This window comes from Trichoderma gamsii, assembly GCF_001481775.2.
Source record: "Trichoderma gamsii strain T6085 chromosome Unknown Scaffold_4.2, whole genome shotgun sequence".
Lineage (NCBI taxonomy): Eukaryota > Fungi > Ascomycota > Sordariomycetes > Hypocreales > Hypocreaceae > Trichoderma > Trichoderma gamsii.
Genome location: NW_020171341.1, coordinates 510,291 through 528,119, shown reverse-complemented (window position 1 = coordinate 528,119; position 17,829 = coordinate 510,291). Strand labels below are relative to the sequence as shown.

The 17,829-nt window shown below is 52.9% G+C and overlaps 4 protein-coding genes across 4 annotated transcripts; 1 reads left to right on the top strand and 3 right to left on the bottom strand.

The window, feature by feature from the left end:
- Positions 1 to 365: 365 nt before the first annotated feature.
- On the bottom strand, positions 366 to 2,766 carry TGAM01_v201623 (hypothetical protein; the record flags this gene model as incomplete). Its single annotated transcript, XM_018809424.1, has 2 exons — positions 366 to 1,379; positions 1,507 to 2,766. 2 exons carry the CDS (start codon positions 2,764 to 2,766, stop codon positions 366 to 368), a joined length of 2,274 nt encoding a protein of 757 aa, XP_018657403.1.
- A 5,120-nt stretch (positions 2,767 to 7,886) lies between these two features.
- TGAM01_v201622 (hypothetical protein) lies at positions 7,887 to 8,318 on the bottom strand (the record flags this gene model as incomplete). The annotated part of the gene is made up of 2 exons (XM_024548802.1): positions 7,887 to 7,905; positions 8,044 to 8,318. 2 exons carry the CDS (start codon positions 8,316 to 8,318, stop codon positions 7,887 to 7,889), a joined length of 294 nt encoding a protein of 97 aa, XP_024406413.1.
- A 3,999-nt stretch (positions 8,319 to 12,317) lies between these two features.
- On the top strand, positions 12,318 to 13,862 carry TGAM01_v201621 (hypothetical protein; the record flags this gene model as incomplete). Its single annotated transcript, XM_018809421.1, has 1 exon — positions 12,318 to 13,862. One exon carries the CDS (start codon positions 12,318 to 12,320, stop codon positions 13,860 to 13,862), a length of 1,545 nt encoding a protein of 514 aa, XP_018657400.1.
- A 1,054-nt stretch (positions 13,863 to 14,916) lies between these two features.
- On the bottom strand, positions 14,917 to 17,242 carry TGAM01_v201620 (hypothetical protein; the record flags this gene model as incomplete). Its single annotated transcript, XM_018809420.1, has 4 exons — positions 14,917 to 14,930; positions 14,984 to 15,942; positions 16,008 to 16,404; positions 16,471 to 17,242. 4 exons carry the CDS (start codon positions 17,240 to 17,242, stop codon positions 14,917 to 14,919), a joined length of 2,142 nt encoding a protein of 713 aa, XP_018657399.1.
- Positions 17,243 to 17,829: the final 587 nt, after the last annotated feature.

Below are 17,829 nucleotides of genomic sequence, written 5' to 3'. Positions count from 1 at the left end.
CACATGCAAAATGTAAAAAAAAAAAAAAAAGAACGAATCCCTCACAAAGCCAAAAATCCTCAAATAATTCACAGTTGCAACGCTTTTTTGTTTTGCCGTTTCCCTTGCCGAGCCTTAGCCAAGAATAGCCAGGCAGAACTGTGACGAAAGAAAAAAAGAAATCGTTAAAATGCGTTGTCGCTCGAACCGGCCAAGGAACTGCCATGACAAGCCGTGCGAGCCTTTCGGCTCGGTAGCAAGAAACAAATATGCAGGAAGTGCCTTCAAGGCTATCCACCTCCAAAACATAAACGAGAGCATCACCAGCTAGCAGGAGCGAAAATCACAGCGCCGTCAGGGTAAGGTATAACACTCTGCTGCACCATTTACTCGTTCTGCACCCCATTTGTTGCCTCAACGGGGGTCTCGGCATGTCCGTTCACCGCAGCCTCACCGAGCGGAAGGATACCTGTGGGAGCAAAATCGGGCACGTCAGCCGACAGCTGGCTGGCACCAGCAAAGCCGTTCATGTGGCCGTTTACATATCCGTTGACTCCTTGGTTGGCGATTGATTCGTCGGGCAGTTGCTGGAACGGCGCCTCAACGTGGGCTGTATAGGCAGGTGGCGAAGCCATGCCAAATGGGACAGGCATTCCGTTAAAATGCGGTGGCATAGGCACGGGTGCCGTTCGGTTCTTATATGTGAATTGAGCCGGTCCGTGGTTTTTGGCAAAGTCCTCCCGGACATCCATCGGCATGACAAAGCTCTCCCAAGACTCGCTTCGTCGCACACGCTCCACGTCATCATCGCCAACGACGAGGTCGACCTCGGTTGAAAGCTCACAAACCGCACGAACCATGGCAATATCGGCGGAGAGATCTCGCACACGTTTGAAAGAAGCAATGAAGTGCAAGGGCACGAAACCTTGAGAGTCCATTCGAGCACGGAGATAGACATCCTTGCACAAGTTCTCGATCGAGAAGTAGTACTCGACCTGGCTCTTCAGCACTGGTACAAGCATGTTGTCCCAGTAGGGCTGCTGGAAAGGCATTGCCGCCATCGGTGTCAATGGATACTCGTAGGGACCAAACTGATTTTGGACCTGAGGAATGCGTGCTGATCCATTGGGGAGAGACATGCGATGGTAGTTTCCAGCGTTGTTTCGACCGCCTCGGCCGCCCCTCTGGTTCGGCACAAACATCTGACCATGGCCGCCTTGTCTAGCTGGCGGGCTATAGGGACCTTGGCCTCGTCCACCCATCGCGCCAGACGAAGAGAAAGTGGAGGCGGTATGCTGGTGCTGAGCGTTGGCAGGATGGTGTGCGCCACGTCCGCGGTATGCGCCTCGTGGTCTATCATTGCGGGTTTCTGTTCGTTCACGAACGGCATGACCCTGCTCCTTAAAACAAGAGTATTAGCACATCATTCCAAGATATCAGCGGTGAGATCGGCATGGAAGCCTTGTTCTTCTGTTTGCCTCCCCTCACCCCCTCCCCAATTGCAGCTATTGATCATGAATTACTTACAGTAGAGTTGGATGTGGCATCCTTTTTCTCGGCGCCGGTTTGGTTGACAGCTTTCCTCTGCTCACGTGGGGTGGATAAGTCTGTCGATGCCCGCTTGGTAGCTTGAGGCACAGAAGCATTTCGGTTCGGGCCGTTGGTGCCATCACGAGGACGGTCCTTGTTGCTGTTGTTGCCGTTGCTGTTCTCGGTGAACTTGCCTTGGTTGGCGACGGGGGTGGTGGCCTTGTCACTGGCGTGTGATGACCCCGTAGCCCTGGGACCGTTGGCGCTTCTGGCTCCACCACGAGGCTTGGAGTTACGCATCTGAGGGAGCTGTGTTTCGAAGTTTACGCTTGGCACATAGTCCATCGTAACCCACTTCTGTCTTGGCTTTGATTGAGATCCATCTTCTGAGGCGTCTTTCTCAACACGATCGCCCTTCTCAGCGGGCTTCTTCTTGTCTTCTTTGATGGCCGTCTCAGGAGTGGGCCAAGCTGTCGTATCGGCGACTGAAGGGGGAACCTCGCCTCTGCTGGCATCCTTGTCCGCTGCCCTTGAGCCGCGGCTGGCATTCCTCTCAGGCCGAGGGGTATCGACCGGCTTTCGAGGGGCTTTGATGCCATTGGGTACGCTATCACGCTGGCTAGTAGCGGGAACACTGTTCTCGGGCGCCTTGGAGGGCACGTCGGACTTGGACACGCCGTTGGGTGTTTGCTCTGATGGCTTGGTCTTGGCCTGCGCTTCCGCCCGCTGTCGCCATATATTGACAGATGGAATGGGCGCCTCGAACAGCTCAACTTTGGGGGCCTCTTTCTCGGGCTCCTGCTCCTTATCCGCTGCTGATTGGTCGTTGGCTTGCTTTTCTGCCGCCTTGGACTTCTTAGACTTCCGCGGCCTCCTGGAGTCTTGCTCATCGACCGATCGTGTAGTGGTGCTCGAGGACCTCGTGCCCTTGTCGCCTCGTCGCCATGGGCGATCTAACCTGCTAGATTCATCATCTCGCAAAGGCTCACGGCGCGTCTCTTGGACCTCCTCGGATCGAGCTTCGATCTCCTCGGAACCAGTACTGCTGACAATATCTTGCTTTCCTGCGTTGGCAGGGGAATCGGCGCTTCGGACGGCGGCAGTGGACTCGGTCGCGCTTTCGACGTCTGTGTTAGCCTTGGGCGCGGTTGCAGATGGCTGAGAGTCCTGAACAGGCTGTCCAGAGAGGGTATTTGATGGCACAGTGCCTTGGCCCTTGGCGGCCTGCGCATAAGAGAAAGCTGAGGCGGTCGCCATTTTTGATGGAACCGAAAGATGAGAGGGAGAGGCGAAAGAGAAAGAAATGATTTGAGAGAGAGGCTGATGAATTTCACAGATTCAAGAGAGTGAGAAATCTCGGCGTAGTCGCACTTGGCCACGGTCAGACGTATTCTCTAGAAGGCAAGAGGCTCTAGAGAAATTCGTTTGGCGTGTCTGAAGAAAATGATGCACCAGTAACACAGCCCAGGAGATCAAAGGCAATTAATTTCTTTTGTCGCGGTGGATGATTCTCAGAACGAGAAGCAATCGCGTATAAAATCCGTAGCTGTTAAGCGGGACGGTCGTCTCTTGAGCCCAGGCAAAGGGATCAAGATCACGTCGGTAGTGGCGGAGGGGCCCGAAAACAAGAACCGGTCCAGAACACACACGAGGCGGCCGGTCGGCAAAAGGCGCCTCAAGGCGGTGGCAGTCGCGCACTCAAGCGTCCAGGTGTCGCACGTCTGAAAGGACAAAGAAGCAGGCCGAGCACAAGTCAGCCAGCCCAAGCCAAAGGGAGAGCGAGAGGTGACAAAATAGGCTGCCGGATTGAGGGTCGAGGGTGACCGGGGTACAAGAGGAAGAAGTTGCTGCAGCGAGGCACGCGGGCAATGCAGGGCAGAAAAAGTAACGAAAAACCCAGCTGCGCTCCGGGACAGGACGCGGCGCAGCCTGTGAGAGACGGTCAAACAGAGGCCAACCGGCGCGGCAATTCTTCAGAATTGACTGTGCAAGATGGTGGTGAAGAAGAATGAAGAGGGCACAGAGCGCAGAACGAAAAAGGCAACTTGATAATTTTTCGTTGTGTGAATAATAAATTTTTTTTTTTTTTTTTGGTTCCCCTCTCTTTCCAGACGATAGGGCGCCCAGACGGGTTTGGCGGATTTGGCGGGTTTTTTGGGGCCCAGGACAGGTCCTGAAAGCGGAGCGCTGGGCGGCCTAAGAGTTACAGCGGTCTCCAGCGGACGGCCTGGTGCTGGATTACTGCATGCAAGCTGGCCCCAGCGGACCTATGGAAACGCGCTGTCAGAGCGCTGGCGGTCCCGAGCTAGCGGTAGTATCGACGCCTTGAGCCCAGAAAAAAAATTCAATTCAATTCAGGAAGAAGAGAAAAAAGAATAAAATTGAATAGCCCTTGGTCCGCGAGTATGATGCAATTCTATTTGTCTGACTGAGGGCAGCCCTTGGGAACTTTTCTGCGGCCCACACCTGGATAATGTAAAATCGTTCGCTGCAAGTGGAGTGACTGGAAATGCGCGAATATGAATATGGCTTGTGCAAAGTCAGCCGAGCGAAGAATCGGGTTAATTCGGTGGTTTCTTATTAGGCGCGTTCAATACTGGGAAAAGGGAAAAAAAAAATTAAAGGGAGAGAGAGAGAAGGGAAAGATGTCGAGTTTTCTTGTTCTGATTCGTAAAGGAAAAGGGCAGGCAGCAACAAGGGACCAGCCAGGCACTCCCGGCCACGAGCTGAGTAAATAAGCACCTTCTTTTTTGTTTTTGCTTTTTTTTCACTTTTTATTATTTTCTTACACTTCGTCTCTTGCAGTTGCTATGCTACACCCCCGAGGGGACTTGTTTGCTGCTCCGGATACGAACCTACATCAGCGCAGCAGCGAATTGCAGGCCTTAGAGGCCAGGCGCCGGCATGAGACATGCGTCGTTAGTGTGGGTAATCCATTAAAGTTGTGCGTGGCTTGGCTGTGATTTGTAGCGGTACATGTACGGGGGGGCGCTTTGCGTTTTAACAAAAAGTCACAGCGACCGAGGGCCAAGCGGCAAGGCAAGGCAAGGCAAGGCACTCAATCAAGCGTGTTTTATTTCCCAATAAATAACCTGCGGCCAGTCTCTTTTCGGAGGGACGCTTCAGCCGCGGGAATGCGTTGCGTTGCGTTGCGTTTTGTTCGGGGCTTGCGGTCGGGTCGCATGTAGCTCTGATTGTGGGCAATTCTTCTTATTGGCAGCCCGAGAAAAGGTGAGGCTTTCGACTTTCTCTTTGCGGCCGTGCATAATGAATGTACCTACCAAGCCCCCCCCGGGCCTGTCTTTTTTTGCTTGTTTCCGTGATCAACAGGCTGTGTGCCGTGCCGGGAGATCGCCCGCGTTATCACGACACTCTGCCCATTCATCATGGATGGTGTTCCCGATCCATTATATCTTTTCTTGATATAGATCAGGTATCCCTTATCCCTTATCGCTCTTATCGACAAGCGATATCCCGAGATCGATCACATGGAGCGGGCACTAATTTTTCAAATTTCCTCTAAATGTAGGAGAATAAAAGTAGACGCCGGAACTGTCATCGATGGTTGGCATGTTCTGTCTCCTCTCTCCTCCCCCCTCAAGACTAACCAAGGTACATCAAGCCTGGCATTTGCCGCGCCTGCTTTTTAAATCTCTCATGCGCCCCATGACAAGGTAGCGGTACTTTAAATGTGGAGGAGCACACAAGCAGGAACACGTTTGGTGAGACGCAAATGCGACCACCTGTTGCTAATACTAGTAGTAATAGTAATACAGGAAACCTGCCTGGCTGCCATATTACGAGTAATACGTGGGCCGCAGTCATCGTAAGAGTCATCTTTGCCGAGGCGCCTTGTCTCATACCTGGTAGTGGCAGATTCTTGCTTGCAACGCAACATTTGACCACCCACCCTCCTTTTTGCGGGCGTCACAAAAAGCGATGCCAGGTCAAAGAAAAAAAGCAACTTGAGTAGCAGACCGCAGCAAGCTCATCTCAGCTCAGTTTCCTGTTTCCGCATTTGCACGCAGATGCCCCATGGACATGGACTCCTTTTTTGTCCCCCTTCCCAGCCCAGTACAGGAACTAACTTACGGATATGGCTCCTCCGGCGCTTACACATACAGCCGTACTTGTACTAAGGATTTGTTTGCTTCATGGCAGAGACTGTGGCTTGCGCTTTGTCTGGGCGCCTTGACGTAGTGCTACCTCTGGCGAAATAAGTACTAAGCTACGGCCACTGTTTTCCAGCATTAGGGCAGTACAGGTACAATCTGCATACCAGCCTCTTACCTTTGGGCAGAGTTGCGGCACTCGGAGATGGCGCCCCAACGACCAGCAGAGACAGAAACGGCGTTTAAGCGGCGTGTCGCTCTGGCACGTTGCACAAACTCTACTAGTAGCACTAAATTTATGCTCATTTGGACATGCGGCGTCTCCCATTCGACGTGCAAAGAATCTGCTAAGGTAGGTACCGGCGTGTTGCGCATCTCATTCCATTGTTATACGGTACTAGTACCTGGGGGATCACCCAGCATGACAGCCATCAAAGGGATAATGGGTGGTACAGAGCGCAGAGGATGTCCAAGATGGCCAATCACAATCACGCCTCCTACCGGCTGCTGCTGTATCCAAAGGCCTCTAATATGGCAGGTGACCTCTCGTTGGCGGTCCATTTTGCCAGTCTATATGCAAATTCCCGGCACGTGGTTAAGATGTGCCGTGTTTTTAGCCCATACTCGGGGAGATTTATGCATCAGTAGCCCCTAGAGGAGGGTATCCTCATGCATCAAGTTGATCGACGGTTATCGGTAAATTTTCTAGATTATACATAGTATGCTTCTTATCAGATTTACGCTCGTCGCCAGAATGGGCCACTTCTCAGCAACTGGCTGTTCATGAAATGATTTGCAGCTTTAGCCAGACTCCTCACATGATTACATATATCCATAAGCATTACAAAATAAAGTAACAGAATCCTATCAAAGGAACATCATGGGGGGTCACTTTTATATCGGTGGACTGATGGAACCCCCGCTTGCTAACACGTATTGGCCAGCACTCACCCGGAAAGCCATGCAGTCGCTTGTCTTGCTCCGAACGAAGTAGCCAGGCGCAAACCCGTGGAGCCCATCGGGAAATAGCTGACCAGATACCAAATCAGAGCAGCAAGTTGAATCAAGGACGCGAAAAGGGTGAGAATGGTGCTATGGACCTTGTTTATGTTAGCACACCTCTTCTAATTATGTTGCAGCCAAGCCAATTCTCTTCCACTTCTCTTTCCTGCTTGTTGGAGTTCAACATACCTTGATAGCAAACACGAGGGTCATTGCTATGGATCCAAAGTAGGCAGCGGTAAATGGCAGTCTAGGCGTGGAGAAAAGGTGATAGATGTAATTCATAGGTCCCATAACGGCAGCAAAAGATGCCAGGAAGAGTGCCGATCCAACCGTCCATCTAAGTGGGGGGTTAGCGCTGCGCAAATGCTTGTACAAGGGGTATTGGCTCCGGCAGGTATAGACGCATGCAGGTAATTCATGCAAATACCGTCTACCGAGAACTCCAGCCGTGCATATATTGTGTGCATGCTTGTGTGAATGGGTGTGGCAGGTGTCAAGGTTGGATTGTTGGGGAGCAGAGGGGTCGAAGCAGCAGCAAAAGGTGGGCGAGCAGCAATTGTCAAGGGGAGAGGACGACGTCATCCAAGACTTACAGAATCACAAATTTGCGTGGTCTCAGAGAAAGGACAGGGAAGAGGGTGAAGCAGATGACGAAACAGGCAGCGGCAGCGAGATTGCAAAAGGCAAATACCAGCATGCGATCCCATCGACTCACTACTCCATGTTAGCTACATCTAGCCACGAGGCGTAGCATCTGCATCACATGCAGCATCTTAAGTCCGAGCTAGAGCTGCAATGCACATGTTTTTGCCTGCAGGGGGGGTTGCCTGCGATGTGGATGATGGGACAATGCCCAGATTGACTCACAAACGAACCAGCCTTCCTCTTCTTCACGCCGACTGGGCGCCGGCAGAGGTGCTCCAGGACCTTCCGATGTGGGAAGAATCGTATATCCACGATCCTGGAAGGGATTCAGACTCTGGAGAGAGGATAAGAGGCCAGATGACTGCTGTGTTGTTGTGATGGGCGCATCTTGACGACGACTCCAGCCCAGGGAGTTGATGGAATCTCGAAAACTCGCGGAAGCCATAGTACGGCCGAAACTCGTATCCCCAAAGTTTGACAGCAGCGGCGGGCAATTAGAACACCCGATCGACACGGCAAAGCCTTCAAGTCAAACGGCAAATGCAAGAGACGGATGGGAGGGGGGGCCTCTTGTCTCTCGATCAACAATAGCAGAGAGATGACAGCCCTAAGAGCTTAGAAACTGCTAGCTCCACTAGAGACATGGTCAGTCAGGGGGCATGATCAAATATGTATAGAAGCGCAGAATGTGGCTTGGGGAAGAGTAGCTCGACGAGACACTGGCGCAAGCGAGATGGAGGGTGGATGGGGCGAGAGAACGAGAGAAGCCTACAGGCGCTGGAGCTGTCGTGAGGCGACAAACGGGCACGAGGCAGCGGCCGCGTCGGGAGAGATCGCGACCGCGCGTACCGCTGGACGAGCACGGGCGGCAATGGATGGTGGGGGAGAGCTAGAGCAGCGGTCGAAGCGGTCGAGGGCGTCGACGATGGCCACAGCAGGTCGGGATGTGAAATCTGGCAGCGGGAGCGAGATGTTTGACGGGTGGAGGTTTGGGCCAGAAACTGGGGGTGTGGGATGGAAGTCGATACGTCGTTGGAGGGGGCACATGATTGGCAGCACTGGGGCCAGGGCGCAACTACGGGGTGGTAGCACCGCTGGGGTTCAGCGAGCTCGAGCTCTAAAATCTCCCCAAGGTGAGAATGCCGCTAGCGAATGCCGCTCACCTCGGCATGGATAGGACGATAGCGATAAGGCCACAACGTCATTGAGCACAAGCGAGCATGTCTTGGTGCAACGGCGACGGGGCATGGTAGCGTGGGGGAGAGGTTTCTGCATTCCATGAAAGCAAAAGGCGTTGACCAAGACCTATTTCTTTTCTCCCCCATGCTGATCGCTTCCTTGAAACGGCAGCCTATCGTGAAAAGGCAAATACCTGCCTTGGGCAGTTGGCCGGATGAGGCTTGAGTTGGCTGCAGCGCCTGCCGCTCCGTACTCCGTATTCCGTACTCCGTATTCCGTGTACACCACACCCAGACACATTTAGTCTCTTTATCTTTGGCGAGCGTGCCTGAACCTGGCTTGATCTGCCTACCTTGGTAGTTATGCGTACTGTATGTGTCTGTATCCGATACTCAGCTCAGCCCAACACGAAGCACCGCCACGGTTGAAGCGGAGCCTGGAGAATGAAGCAGAAGAGGGCAGAAGAGTGCAGAAACAGATCGTCATCGTCATCGACATCGTGGCTGACCTCTGCAACCGGTGCCTTACATGACCGCGTGGCCAGAGCGGTATCTGGTTCGCGGAAGGGCTGGGAACGCATGACCAGGCGAGACACTGCAATGGTTCACAACGGTGGGCGATGGGAAGAGGCCCCGGGTTTATAGCGAGGGACGCGGTTGATAAGTCAAGTCACGCTCGACCTGGTTCGTACTTACCTACCTATACGCCTGTCCCCCTCCCTCTTTGTAAGTATGTAGCAACGGGGGGTGTGGATGCTGAAAGTAGAGAGATGGGTACGGGCCACCATCTCGCGCGCCCTAGGCAAGTCAGAAGACGAAGCAAGCATCGATGCTTTTCGCGTACTAGAGTCTCGGTATTTTTAGCTACCGGCGGCGATTATAAAACTGAGGCTCGGGTACCTTGCTGCCGAGTTTTCGAATGGAGATTTGAAATGATCCATATTCTCTATCATTGTGCATCTGTCCGCGCTACCCATTGCTTTATTCTTCTTTGGCTTTGCCTTGATTAACTCGTTGCGTCTGCCTCTGCCAAAAAAAAAAAAAAACAGCACCCGGAACAGGCAAGGCAACAAAGCACAAAGTTTGTATATAAAGCTGCAGCCTAAAGCTCTACCACATACTGATAACCAAAAGACAGCCCGCACGGCCCGACTCATACCTACTACGCTTCAGCCAACGACAACAGCAAGTCAGGTAGCTGCTACTAAGCTTTGGCCCGTCTCATCACGTACATATATGTATAAGCACTTGCATCTGTGTATACCCGTACGAGTCCTCGAGCAACAATCAGCGCAAAACCGGATATCAGCATCAGCTACTAGACCACATCTGGGACACCACCGGCCAGGCCATCGAAAAGCGGCAACTAGAGCGAACCGAATGGAGGGTTAGCTACCGAACCGAAACTAACACGAGTTATTGCTTTGTCTGGCCCTTTGATCGTCGTCAGCTAGGCTTCTCCATCGGGCATAATCCAGTCCTACGCCGCGTCCTTATTCGCCAGCAGCCCGGTTGCGAGTGAGAGTAAGGCTGCAGGCGACAGAGTTTAAACAAAAGGCAGAGGGCCAGCAGAAGAATAAGAATCGCAAGCTCCCAAGCACTTGACACCGCCCAGCGGCCTATCAGCTCATCGCGGCCACCACCACCAGGCGCCCGCCTGCTCTTCTGCCCATCCATCCATCCTACACTCAACTACCTACTTTAAACAGCCTTTCATTTTGGCCTGCCAATAACCGCCAAATAATCACACCGCGCTATTGCCGCTACCGCTACCGTGTTCCTTCGAGCCGAACAATTCTCCAGCTACTGCTGCACGCTCGGCCACAAGTCCCTTCAGCTCGCCTGCTAGAGGGCGATTACTAGAGACAGATCCGAGAAGTCGTGCGTCTTGGCGTCTAGCCCATCTGCACTAGCAGGGGCTTTGCTAACGCAGCTCCAGGCAAAGGCGAAAGATCTCGCTATCTTCCTTCCCCTCCCCCCACCAGAACAGCAGTCGGTATCACTGCTCCAGTCCAGCTGCTATTGCACGGGGCACAGCCAAAGACGCAAAGGCCAGGATTCAATATTTGAGCGCCCCGTCCCACCGCAAACAGCGCCGGTTGATCTTGGTTTCTGCATCCCATTACTCGCCATCTCGCTCACCACGCACCTCTCATCTCCTGCACAGCATATCTGCACAGCTCGCATATACGCGCATCCGTTGCAGTGCTGCCGCCAATAATACCGGATTACTATTACTCCATCCGGCGAGCAGCTTCATCCTCCTGCTAGTGCCCGCAGCCTCCCCGGCGCACCGAAACTCTCTCGCTCTCCTCTCCCCGAGCGACTCTTTCCAGCAGCCTTCTAGCCGCCTTGTTTAGGTGGTTGACTTCTATTTAGAGACGGTGGGCCAACCTCACCCTTTCGTCATTGTGCTACGCGGCGCGCAGGGTTTCGCAGCCCGCTTACCAAACCAGACAGGCGCCAAGCCATCCTACCGCCGCGACGGAACATTGAAGACATATTGCATGCATATTTGGGTGCTTTTTATGAATACGCCGACATAAAGACGTTTTTTTTTCTGTATTTTGTCGGAGCAGTTGCCGCGCTACCCTTGCGGAATACCTGATTCGCGCATACAAATACCGCTGAGCTGCGAGATACATACGATATCCCGTACGATACCTACAACTCACGACTGTCACCTCCACTCCCAGGTACCTATAACAACATCCATACTTGGTAAGTCGAAGCGGCTGAGGTCGTCGGTCCCTCCATCCCTTCTTCTGCATCCCTCCCTCTGCATCCCCCTCACATTCTCCCTCATTCTCCTCTCCCCGCAGGTGGCATCGCATCTGGGCTCGCTGCAACACCCCTCACGAGAGGTCAAAAGAACATTAGAGCCGCGCCCATCCCGCTGTGGGCAGATCTTGGCCCGTCTCTTCCCCTCACCACTCACCACCTACCACCACCGGTCCCTCCTCCATCCAAGGCTCAGCGCACCACTTGGCCGCAACCCAGCAAGCTAATAATAAACCGCGCAGTGCAGGCCTCGCTGTGATTTGCTCCGTGTTGCTTCCACTGAGGCTTCATCACCTCCACATCGTCATCGCTGCTTGGTTTCTGACTGCGCATATTGCGGATTCCCAAGCGCCCGTCACCGCCTGCACCCCAGCTAGTTACACAGCAGCCCGCCATTTCCGCCCCTCCCATCGACCGGCTACTGCTTGTACCCTGCACTATTTATTTTTTTTCTTCGCACAGCGCATTGCCGAACGACTTCGGCCCTTGCTCACAAAAAGCAATCGTCGCCAAACCCCTCCGACGCTCGCATCTCAGCTCTCTCAGACACTGCGCCCATCTGTCCTGGATACGGTGGACAAATCTCGCGCTTCGCCTTTCTGCATCGAATCGATCATCTAGCAACGTTACTAGCAAGACAAAGGGCTAAACGTGCCCTTTTTTTGGTCTCAGAGTTAGTCCCTCTTCTTTTGTCAGCCCCTCCTACGTATTCAAACGGCATCCTCCGTTGTTGCTCTTCCGGTGTTGCGCCACGTCAAGCCCAAAGGCTCCGTCGTTGCCGCCGGCCCTTTGATCAGCATTCGTTGGATCGCGCAGGCTCTGGGCATATTTAACTGGGCAAAACTTTCTGACCTTTTTTTTCCCTCCCCTCTTGTAGCCTGCAAACCGCTCCTTGTTCAGGCATTTCTCGCCGATCTTCAGAATTCCGAGACCGCTCCCGGTCGCCCCATCAAGCAATCAACAAAGCGCATTGAAAGAGCACCTTGAACCACTAAACGAGCAAATAACGATACAAAGTCTTGTTTCCATCTCATATTAGCCAACTGTGAGCCATCTGTGTCGATCAAGGAATCGACCTTTTATTGCGATGGCCCAGCACGGCTTCACCCAGTTTGGGTCTGGCCCCAATAATAGCCATATCGATCCCAACGAGTTGGCCATGTCGGGAACATACTCCCCGTCTTTCGCCAACAATAACTACAATACAAACTCCAACACAAATGGCTTCTCGAGCGGCTCTGCCGTATTCGGCGATGATGAGCTGCTTGATGGCCTCGCCTCAGACGGACAATCTGGCCTTCACGGCCAAGGCCAAGACTTTCATGGCTTGAGCATGACTTACCAGAACAACTTCCAGTCACACCGCGGTTCTGGTTTACAAATCGACGCCGCTCAAATGAACGGCTACTCAAACACTCCAGATGGGGACCCCATCCAGAGCCCGTATGCATACGGCAACACACACTACCGCACTCTCGGCAATCTGCAGTCACCATTGTCCTACTCGCAGTCTCCTCTGGCTGCCGCTGACATGGCAGACGGAACTGATCCCAGCTACCTCAACGCCAAAGCGAGGGCCGCCCGCATGTCGGTTCAGATGCAGAGGAAAGCCTCCAACACTAGAACACCAATGACTCCCAAGACCAATAGCATGCACGGCATTCCCATCGGAAGTGCACATGATTCTCCCGGCTTTGGCCCTCAGTCTCTTAGAGCAGACAAGTCGCCGTCGGGCCAATGGCTCCAGACTCCTAGCGGAAGCATTCCAGCCTCTTTCAATTCTGGATTTTCGTCTCCTATGCAGCCAAACATGGTGCAGATTAACGAGGTGATGATGAAAGGCGGCACTTCTATGCCAGCCAAGCTTGGAGTGGGACCTGGTGGCGCCATGTCTACCCAGGAAATGAAGAGGAAGCGTCGTCGTGAATCCCACAACCTCGTTGAGCGTCGTCGCCGCGACAACATCAACGAGCGCATCCAAGATCTCAGCAAGCTCGTCCCTGGACACAGACTGGAAGACGAAAAAGTTCGCAAACTGATTTCCAACGGCACACCTCTCTCACCTACCCTCACCGGTGTAAACGCTACCTCTGGGCTAGCCGGACCAGGCGCTCGCAGAGCTACTGGCTCTGGCGCTGGCAATATCACAACTGGCCTTCCCATCGAGGATAAAGACAAGGGCCCTAACAAGGGCGACATTCTCAATGGTGCTGTCAGCTGGACTCGAGATCTGATGTGGATGCTGCATCTCAAGCTGCAGCAACAGGAAGAGCTGATTCACACCATCGCCGACTTGGGAGGTCAACTGCCTTTTGAACAAAGCGACGATGAACGCCGCATGCAGTCCGAGCTCATGGATGCCATATCCAAGAACAACCCGTCAACCTTTGAATACTCCCGTACGTCTGGCAGTGGCCTCAGGGTGCCTCACCACACTGATTACCACGGTGAGCCTACTACCCACGACATGGGCGCCAATCTTGACTCAGTAGGCATCACCCCTGAGGGTAGTGGCAGTGGTGGCATGCCCGGCGATATTGGAGACGGTGTACACTTCTGGGCGGACGATGACCCCAATGGGCCTATCAACTTCAAGGAAGAAGACGAGTATGATATGGATCTCACTCAATAGATGGCTATTCGCGGCTAAGATGTTTGACTTCTTATCGCGTTTATCCACCTCCTTCTATCTTGTGTGTTTTGGTACCCTTTTCCTTTTTTTTCTTACTCCGTCTGGCGATGTTTGCTTCTGCGTTAGCAGTCAACGTCTTGGGAAGGAGGAAATTTGCATCACTCTGGCGTTTCAAGAAGAACATGTCCGAGTGCCCATACTGGCGGCGTTTTAGGTGTCATCTATCACACCGGCAGGGCCTCGTCTTTTTTTGGAGTGATAGGGTGTTTGCTATAGGCAACGGCTTTTTTGGCACGGCTTTTTATAAATAGGATGGATTGAGTCTATTTGCTTTCCTGGTTGTTTTACCACGCCTGTTTTTCTTTGCTTTTTCATATATTGCATTGCGGTACTAAGGAGTTGCGAGTCACTCTTCGCTATCGACGTTTTTGATACGCTCAAGCCTCTCCCTTTTTTTTTTCCTCTTATACATATATACACATGTGCCTTTATAGCTGTTACAGGCTGTATTGGTATCTACTACAACCCTTTATGAGATATGTATTTGGTTTTGCTGGTTTTGCTTTGGCGGGCACGATACAGAAGGGACATAGGCTCTCAGAGTGAGATGTTTCTCCCCTTATGACTGGACTTTGGGCTTTCATGCCCTCTTTTTCTTTTCTCATGATAAGGGGCCCGACTTTGGTCGCTTCTTCTGGAGAAGAGATTTTAGGGATATGATTGATGATTGAACTGCTGATACACAGCCCATCTTTCCTTTTTTTTCTGACATTTTCTTCTTTTTTTCTTCTTTAGGCTTTATTTGGAGGATTACACATCTATATACTTACTTAATTTCTTTAACCTATCAACATCTCTTTGCATCCTCTTGACTGCTTTGCTGTTTTCAATTTCTTACATTACTTCAGATACCACTCATGACCAATAAATGACTTACTTTTATGTCCTCTTTTTGCTACGAAAGCCTTCTCTTGTGCCCCTTTTCAACTCATGTAACGTGTTTCTATTAGTGCGTATTCAAGAACTATAGTAACATCCAAGTACTAGCAATTGATTAAGGTCTTAAAACTATCTCAGGTAGTTTCACCAATGTCTTGTAGTCAAAAGGTACTCTCTCATACTCGTCACCAGCGTCCACGTCTTCTTCCGCTTCATGTCCTCCTGCAGAGCGATTCTCTCCAACGCACACCGCCCATCAAAGTATTTACACATGAGCTGCCACGCCGAGCGGTGCTCCTCGTCTTTGAAGCGCCGCGCAATGGCAGAGAGGTACCGCGACTCTTTACCCGTGGCCTTTTTGGGGTCGACGATGATGTGCGGCGTGAGGCCGGCGAGATGAGGCGCTTCGTTGAGGGACGGGTTAGTGGTTGCGACGGGGGCGACTTTGCGGGCGTGGGCGGTGGCTTTGTCGGCGAGTTCGCGGTGGGCCTTCATGGCGATGCGCTCGAGGCGGGCCATTTCGGCGGAGTGTTCGGCTGCGGATGTGGTGGATGGGTTGGGCATGTTTGGCTGTGCCTGTGCCTGGGTCTGTGATTGCTGTGGTTGCTGCTGTGAAGGTAGTTGTGGCGGCGGCGATGTGAGTGATGAGTGTGTGGATTGCCCATCCAGAGTGCTTTGGGCGGTGTGGATGCTAGTGGTGTCGGTTCCGTCGACTGAGGAGGTGGCAACGCCGAGTTCCTCTGCTTCGATCTCGTAGTCAACCTCGTACAATATTTCCGGCCATACAACGACGTAGGCAAACGTGCAGAGCTGGGTCACCCAGCCGCCTCGCATCAACCAAGCAAGCATGCGGAGATAGAGCGGTCGGTGAGCCTTGCTGGGAGTGATGAATTTATAAGGCCGAGGCATGACGGAGAGCTCAGCTAGGAATGTCGGCAGAGGCGGAGCCAGAGGAAAGGCCGTCTGCCAGTCTTGGGCATCTTGAGATAGCCTCTCAAGGTCGCAGTTTGGAGAGACCATGTAGATGTCACGAGGATGAAGTGGCGGGATGGCCATGGCACGGCGCCAAAAGATGAAGTGCTGGGCGTACTTGCGGACTTGATCCAGAGTCAGGGTGTTGCTTTGGCCCACTTGATAGAAGCTTGAAGAGAGAGGATCAGTTAGTACAAAGAGGACGAGTGCAAATTGAGTCGTCAAAAGACTTACGACATTGTCGGCTTGGAGAGCCGCGCAAACTCAGCCATGGACGAAGCGGTGGGATCCCGATCATTCCCCAGCTCAGCGACAATCTTCTTTTCATCGTCTGTGAGCAGGAGAGCAAAGTTGCGATCCAAGAACCCCGGCTCTTCGAGGGCATCCTGGCTTAGGAAGGCATTCGCCGTGGTGAGCCAAAGCCCGCGATGCCGCTCGTCGTCTTCCGGAGGTAGATCCGCAACGAATAGGGGGACGGGGATCTGAACAGACGGTGTCAGGATGCCATCGACAGTATCCAGATGCAAAGTGGCAATCCTGTTCTGAGAGACGGCGTCGTAGATTTCACGCATGGACGCTGCCAATGAGGAGTTTTGGGTTAATTCTTTCCATAGAGCACTCATCTTCTTTTCTGCATCAATGTTTTTTAGTTTCCGTCTATTTGCCTTGTGGCTTATAAAACCGAGGAGTTACTCACTTTCTTCACGAGCTCTGTCTTTTGCGGCGAGGATGCGTTTAGACTCCTTCCATACAAACTCGCTGTGCTGTTGGCTGTACTGGTACGCTTTGTTGACCTTTTTCACAATGTTGGAATACAAAGAGTCCACGAGCTCCCTGGTTTCATGCTTCTTGGGATTCAGGAAGAAGACCAAGTTGAACATGGTCATGGAGCTTCGCTTCTCTTCTTCCGTCTCATCCTTCTTGCCCTCTTTAGCCTTTTCTTTGCTTGGCTCGGCCTTGGTCACACGCACGGGAGGGTTGGGCTCGTCTGGTGCGATGCCCTCATCAAGGTCCTTGGCAGCCTTTGCCTTGCTGGCCTTTTTGGGCTTCTTCCACTTGCCATTCTCAGGTACATGGATGGGGTAAGAGACGCAGAGCAGCGGGTCGAGAGAGAGCTGGAAAAGCTTCTTGTGATAGGACCGAGCAGGAGTCAAGATGCCGGCAAGATCACGGGCTGGAAAGCCGGCTACATGTTCCCATGGCACGACTTGCGATCCCGATTCGGTCACGTAGTGATCATCACGAATAGCGCCACGGTTCTCGGAGGGCTCCGGCGCGGGCTCAGCGCCAGAAGACTGTGACAGGCGCTCAAAAAGCACGTCCTCGGCGTCCACGTCCTTGGCCTTGTCGGCGAGATTGGAGAGCGCCGAAACATGGGAGGGATAGTGGAAGACGAAGGCGGGCCCGTCGCGAGAGCGGTTGATGACGAGCGCGACGGCCACGAAGTTTTCATCGTTGACGCAGGACATGGCTGCAGATTCCGCGGACAGGAGGCCGCCTTACATGATGCGACGGCCCCTAGCAATCCCGGCTGTGGTTGTGAAGGCGCTGCTTGCCGGGGAGGGACACGAAATGAGTCTGCACCGGCCTTGCTGTGGGAGATGAGCAGCAGTGATGATGCTGATGGGCCACTAGCAGTAAATTGAGAGTATAAGTGCTCGGTAGTATTTAGTAGCTCCGATGGCTCCTTATCTCTTGAGGCTCCCGTGATGGCCAAGACGCTGCCGGGTTGGTGTTGACGATGGAGGTTGTTGAAGCGTTAAGCCATCGCTAACCTGCATCAAGCTGAGTTTGCTATCAAGGTACTTCCAACGCCCGCTCATTGCGTACAGTAGGCCCCAAGTACAGTGGTACAAAGCCTTACGAAGCAGCAGCCAGCTTCTGGCCCCCCAAATCTTGTACCACAGCCGGTAGCGAGTGCGGGGCAGCTGGAGAAGGGCCTAAACTTGCGACCCTCCGCTGCAAAGGTCCCTGTATCTCGGTGCCTTTAGCAATTAACGCGGCACCTCATCACAGGGCATCGATACTACATGTACTTTTCAACAGGGGCTTTTTG